The sequence below is a fragment of the Prosopis cineraria genome, unplaced genomic scaffold (genome assembly GCF_029017545.1).
Source record: "Prosopis cineraria cultivar Desert tree isolate PC_DT_omini unplaced genomic scaffold, ASM2901754v1 PC1696, whole genome shotgun sequence".
Taxonomy (NCBI): domain Eukaryota; kingdom Viridiplantae; phylum Streptophyta; class Magnoliopsida; order Fabales; family Fabaceae; genus Prosopis; species Prosopis cineraria.
Window position 1 is genome coordinate 14,181 of NW_026557021.1, and position 7,134 is coordinate 21,314.

At 34.5% G+C, this 7,134-nt stretch overlaps 2 protein-coding genes across 2 annotated transcripts; one reads left to right on the plus strand and one right to left on the minus strand.

Moving 5' to 3' along the window:
* Positions 1–2,657: 2,657 nt before the first annotated feature.
* Positions 2,658–3,701, plus strand: LOC129300666 (agamous-like MADS-box protein AGL80). Its single transcript, XM_054939235.1, has one exon. It carries the CDS (start codon positions 2,699–2,701, stop codon positions 3,407–3,409), a length of 711 nt encoding a protein of 236 aa, XP_054795210.1. The 5' UTR covers positions 2,658–2,698; the 3' UTR covers positions 3,410–3,701.
* A 1,718-nt stretch (positions 3,702–5,419) lies between these two features.
* On the minus strand, positions 5,420–6,926 carry LOC129300665 (U-box domain-containing protein 21-like). Its single transcript, XM_054939234.1, has one exon. It carries the CDS (start codon positions 6,858–6,860, stop codon positions 5,523–5,525), a length of 1,338 nt encoding a protein of 445 aa, XP_054795209.1. The 5' UTR covers positions 6,861–6,926; the 3' UTR covers positions 5,420–5,522.
* Between the last annotated feature and the right edge of the window lie 208 nt (positions 6,927–7,134).

The window sequence follows — 7,134 nt, forward strand, 5'->3', positions numbered from 1 at the left end:
AGCTATAGCTTCTCGGACTTTGTTATGGGGATTTTAGATGCGATTTCTTAATAAATATAAGATAAATGTGCATCATTGTACGGTTTGATTTCTAAAAGTATATATAGAAAAATATTGCTTAAGAGATGACATCTCTGAAATGATACGTAGATTTTTTTTTTTTAAGGATTAATCCTACAAATGCCAGTTGCAAGAATGCCTTGAGTAAAAGAGAGAGAAAGATAAATGTATCATTTTAATGATTGTGGATTATATTATTTTATTTATTTTTATTTTGTTTATAAATATTTATATTTACTGTAAAAGCTAACAATAAACTGAGTTGTAAAATTGCGTTGAGAATTTTTTTGGTGCAAGTGAATGTAAATTATTATCGTTTTTAATTACTGGAATAAAGGGCATTTTTGTCTGTTAATTATCCATGGGAGAACATTCAGCATCCTGGAATTTTTTGGGTATAATGTTTTGTTTCTAACAATTAAAATTGCTGTAATATTACCCTTACGGTTAATAAAATTAAATTTAACCATTAGTTATATTGACTTAAAAAAAATACAAAAGTACAATATAAAAAAAAAATACTAATTAAGTCAGTTAAATCATGAATAAATTCTAAAAGACAAATGCCATTTTTTACCACGTAATATACTAAAATATCATTTTGATTAACCACTTTGACATACTATTAGATGATTACTGGATCATTATTAATATCAACACCAGTAATTGGTTGAAAACTAATATATTTATTTTAATAATATCTTATGAAAATGTTAACACTTTAATATTTAATATTTTGTTATCAACGTGACTAACAACAATGATAATTCAAAAAATCACCTAATAGTTGATCAAAATAATTGGTTAAAATAGTTTTTTAATCCTTTGTATGAATAAGAAATAACATTATTCTTTTGAAATTTATTTATAATTTAAGAGACTTATAGAGTCCTATAATATAATTTTTGAAATCTTTTTCTGTAATTTTTTAGGTTAATTAATGATTAAACTCCATTTTTAACTGTTAAAGGGGAACATTGTACTAAAAAATGTTTACGATGTTAAATTCTCTTGCACGAATAATCCAAAGGAAAAAATAATATTTAATTTTCTGACAATGTATAAGAAAACATGTCTAGATGTATTTAAATATTGTTAGAATTATTGCACAATAAGTATTAACATCAGTTTTTATAGTTATTATTGCAGAACTCGTCCAATAAAAAGTTTTACACGTTCAATCCAACTCACAGCTGAACTCAAATTCAAATTAATCAAAATTCAACGTAGCTTTCCAAAAAAAAAAAAAAAACGGGTATATGACACACACACACACAGAAGAATTTACTGCGTAAGAATTAACATAAAAAAGCATGGGTCTAGCTAGTATCTTAGAATGTAGAATTTGTTTGTTTTAAAACTATAAGATTTTTCTTGAATGTTATACAGTTTACAAATAGTAAGTACTATTTACGGTACCCACATGATCATGATATTAATTGATTAATTATGTTTATGATAGCTGTATACCTGCACAAGGAAAAGATTCTCTTTGTCAATCTGCAGTGTCTTAAAAAAGTAGGACGTTGTCTAATGATTATTTTTGCCTGAATTACTTAATGATTGTATCGTGTTAATTCTTAAAATTAAGTAGAATCTTATTATTAATTATATTTCCTTTCTCATATATTTTGCAATGTTCATTACTTAAGGATTTTCCATTTAGTGAGATTCTCATATTAATTGACCAAAAGAAATACGTCACTCGTATTTTACCAGGTTTCTAAGTTTGACTGGATATGTACTATTGTCCAACTGCAAAAGATGAGTATGAATGTATGGCATTCTAATCCAATATTCTATGTAATTTTATCACAAGAGACTCGTTCACATGCATTTTCGTGGCTACTATTTCTCTGGTTAAATGAATATTATCAATAATTATTTTAAATTTGAGGCTTATTCAACTCCATATATATCTTCTTTATCAAAATACCAATAGTGATTGAATTAGCAATGAAATGGACAAATGGTAATATAAAAATTTTGAATATTAACTTGTTGATGGGAAAATTATTGTCAAGAGAGAAACTTTTATTAAGCATATAACAATTCTCGATTCTAGCATGACGATAACAAATATCAAATAATTATATTTAAAATACCAAACATGGAAGTTTACGTTACGATTCACAGGTTATAAACGTACACTTGTTGTGTCAAAAATATCTTCACACACACAAATAAACCAATCACCATCCTCATTTATTCATCATTATTTATGCTGCATATCAAATTCCCAGATTCTCTTTATCCTCCACCCATTTTCCTACTCATATTCACATGCACGCTTTATATCTTTTCTTGACTTATGTACATGTATAGAGTACATCCTTCTAGCAACAATCACACATGAGATATATTTTTTTAATTTCACATATATCCATTAATTAGGACATTTAAAAAAAAAATTGTAACGGGTAAGGTTTAATCAAGTCGCATACATGTAAATGTACAAAGTATCAAAATTAGTAATTACTGCTTAATTAATACCATAAATGAATTACTAAAATATTAATTTACACCATACCAAACTGGACTATAAATACCATTCACTGTTTGGGGTAAGAATCACATAACAGAAAATTTTTCAGTTTCCGTTTTTCTCCATCTTCCTTCCCAGTCACACAATATCACCATGACCAGAAAGAAGGTGAAGCTCGCGTTCATAGCGAACGACTCTGCGAGGAAAGCGACATACAAGAAGAGAAAGAAGGGTCTGATCAAGAAGATCGACGAACTAACCACTCTCTGCGGAATCGAGGCTTGTGCCATTGTGTACAGTCCGTACGATTCTCAGCCGGAGGTTTGGCCTTCTCCGTTCGGAGTCCAGCGAGTTCTGTCGAAGTTCAGGAGGATGCCGGAGCTGGAGCAGAGCAAGAAGATGGTGAATCAGGAAGGATTTCTGAAGCAAAGGATCATGAAAGCGAAGGAGCAGCTGAAGAAGCATAGGAAGGACAATAGGGAGAAGGAGATGACGCAGATCATGTACCAGTATCTCAGTGCAGGAAAGGTTCTTCATAACATGACGATGATCGATCTCAACGATCTGGCTTGGCTCGTGGAGCAGAATCTGAAGGAGGTTAATCGGAGGATGGAGACGCTGCATAAGACGGCTCAGAGTCAGAGGGCGGTGGACGTGGCGGCCATCGCGGCGGCCGATGTGGCGGCGAGGGGCAGAGATAAGGCGAAGGTGGAGCAGGTGGATGCGCTGGAGGTGGCCGGAGGGGAAGCGATGCCAAAGCAGCAGTGGTATATGGACATGATGAACGGTGGTGCTGATGAAACGCTGTCGTTTGGGGATGTGGGCCATTCCAATGCATTCTGGCATAATCACTACTTCCCTTGAGGAAGGACGTGCTTGGGAGCTGAGTTAATTGGGGTTCGTTTGGGTTTGGTTTGTTGTCGTTTTGTGTTTCGTCTTGTTTGTCTCTAACTTTCTTTTTATTTTTGTCTACTGTGTGATGGGTCAATATGTATTCTCGCCTCATATATGCTGTTTATATATATATATATATATATGGTATTTTATATCAATAAAATAAATGTCCAGTGGTTATTTGTCAATTTGAATGGCTCCTTCTAGAAATTTATCGGTTAATTATGTGGAGCTAAAGACTTGGATCTGGAAGTACCAAGTCAACAGTCATGGTGTTTGTTTGTTTTTTTTTTTTTCAGCAGTTCAGACTATTGAAATTGAGAGTGTTGTTCTGTGTAGAATTGTTTCCTTCTCAATTTTGCTTGTCACGACATCGTGAAGTTAAGACAGTTAAGACATGGAATGTGCATATTTGATTTTTTTTCTTCTTATCTACAACTATCTTTAAATTCTTTAAAACTGGGATTGGTGGATTTAGATAAAGTGTTCATTTTTTAATATTTTTGTTATTGTATTATTTTTTATCAAATATAAAATATTTTCTCTTTTTTAAATACAAAAATTCATAAAAATTCACCAATTACAATTTCAAATGACTTAAATCTAAATACAACTAATACGTTTCTGGAAAGCCAAAAATCTTTTTTCACGTTGACAAATTAAAAGATCGAATAAGCCTTAATAGTTTTGGCCAAAAAAAAAAAGCCTTGATACTAATTGATTTTTTTATGGGCATGAGAGAGTTTCTGTGTTATCCTCCCTCGAAAACTGATTGAACTAAACTTGGTAATTTTAGACCTTGTGACTTTTTTTAAAATCTCCATTATCATTTTAAATAAATTTCAAGCTAAAAATTATTACAAATAATATATACGTTATTTTTTAACTCTGAGCCACTGCCCACTGAGGAGTTACCTGCTCGGATCTCTTAACAATGAAGCATCTTCATCATTTGATTCAGAACTCAAAAGCGTTAGTTTGTGTTTATCCTAGAAAATTTGGATATTATTATTACCCGTCTAGACTAATTTAAATCCTATATATTATATATGGGATTGTTATTATCAACAACAATACTATAGTACTTCGAAGATGTCTTTAATATTTTTATTTAATGTGATTGTAAATTTTAAGGCTTGAATTTGAAACTTGTTAATAAACTAATTCAATTTTTTCAACTAATTAAAAAATATTAATTTTAATTTGGCATGATGTCCTTTCTTATATATAAAATGTTTTAAACGAAACTCTATTGTTTATATACCAATAAAATTTTATTATTTAGTTGAAAGTATGTAAAACTATAATAAATGTTCAATTTTGTCTCAATAATGTGACAATTATATCATGGTGGTGGAATCAATATTTCTCCCCCCATTTCAAGACTTATAATAATAAGGGCCAAATTGTCAATTACTCAAAGTTGTTATGGCACATTTATATTTGTAGACAAAACAAACTTCTGAAAAAGCACCTAAGGACCGAAGTAATTCACATTTCACCATATTTTTTCTATACTCAATTAAGACTATTATCAAGCCACCAAAATGGACTGCCTCAATTGAACAAAAAAAGTTGACAGAAGTTATTGTAATCATTTATCATGTGCAAGAGATAAGTTGGAATATTTTATGGGCAACAGCTAATAACAAAAACTTGTGTGGCTGATTATTTCATCGAAATTTCAACGGCTGAGAAAAGAGCTTGAGCATGTCACTAATAGCACGTTGAAAGTCTAAATGACTTGCCACGATAATCAATTGTATTTTGAGAAAATAAAGAAAGAAATTAAAAGACGTGGATAATATATCATCGTTCTTATCATCAAGATCAGCAAATTAAATGACGACAACGAATGTGATTATGATCATTAAAAATGAAACGTACGTGTTAAAAAAGAAGCAAGATTGTAGCACCAGAACATAAATCTCTCAAATCCAAAGTTCCCTGAAATTGAAATTCAAAACTTTAATGGAAAGATTGACTATATAACTTGTATATTCTTTGAATCCAAGTGTCGCAAATTTGTACAAAGTTTCTCTGATGAATCTATACAGAAAACAAGTCAGGATCAATGGATCAATCAAAACGGCTTCTTAAGGTACTTCAAATCCAAAGACGAATCAACACACTCCACTGTGTTCTTATAAGCATTCAGCAACTTCAACAAATCAGTGGCCTTCCCCTTCGTGTTCTCACCACACCCAACCTGCAACAAAACCAGAACCTTCTGAAACGCTCCCACTTGAAGTGCCTCCTTCACCACAGTTTCCTCCATCTTATCACAAAGCTTCCAAAGAATTGACACTCCAAAATCAGAAGCCAAACCAGATACTCTCAGTATCTTCTTCACCACGATAGGCAAAGTTAACATATTAGCCTTGGCCACTTCCTTCCCTTCACCGTAATCACATATGCAATCCAACGTACCCAAAGCCTTCTCACTTGTCCCTCTATCTCCATCCACTAGGGCTTCCAGCAACAACATGACCAGACTTAGTTCCACACATCTTTTGATGATCCTCTCTTTCTCATTTGATGAGGAAACCATCTGGAAAATTGCTTTCAGGCATGCTTTTGTTGCAGAAGGGCCTACGGGTTCTTTGATCATCTTAACTAAAGCTTCAATCATACCTTCAGTCTTTGCTAATGGTTCTACAGGCACTTGCTTCAGCACCAAAGCTGCGTTTTGCCTTGATGAGAGATCTTTGCTGTTGAGGAACCAAACCATGCAACTTAAAGACGCTTCTGAGCTCAACAGTGATTGAGCTTGAATTTGAGAATAACCATCCTGTCGCTTTGGAAGAATCCATGTTAAAAGCCCCAAAATCTCGTCTAAAAGGCCAACGTTTTTCTCAATCGAAGCGCTTGAGAAAGAACTGAAGGCGTTGGCCAGTGCAACAGCAGCGCCGTTTTCAACTATACACTTCTTGTTCCTCTCGCTCTCTCTGCCCCAGATCTTGATCTTAGCCACCAACTGTTGGCACTTGTTGTCGTCCCCACGTTGCGTCGCCGACATTATTTTCCCACAGATATCGGAAACCTCGTACTGCGTGACTGGAATTCTCGGGGTGGGGATTCTCTCGACGCCGTAGGAACGATGCTCGACGCACCATTCTTGGATCATCCTACGGATGGCGTGGTTGGGGATCACGTCGAAGCTAATCAACGACTGGTTTGTGACGGGGCAGGTCTGGTTTCCAGATTCGACCCACTTCTCGATGCTGTCTCTGTCGTAGGTGATCCCGGTGGATAAAGTGACCGGATCTTTCATCAAGTCGAGAGTAATCGGGCATCGGAAGTGCGTCGGAACAACCACCTCGACATCGACGTCCAAGTCACTGGCGCCGGCTGGGCCGGGAACGTCTTTTCCTTTGCGCGCACGGCGGAAAACTCTTCTTCTGGACCAAGACAAAACCATGTTTGTATGCTTGAGTAGAAGCAGAAGAAATCTGGGATTTGAATTGTTTGTTTGTGGTTCTGTGAAGAGATACAGGAGGAGGATAGGAGGGAAAGCCACTTGCGTTGGTTTTATAGATTTAGAAGTAGAGGAGGGTGGGGGAGATGGTCAAAGGGAGCGGGAGGGAGAAGGTTGAATAGGGGAAGGTTGACCGTTGAAAGGTGGAAGATATGGAGAGAGAAGTTGGACGCAATTGACACACGAGGTTTGTGAATGAAGAAAATGAAAGTAATGG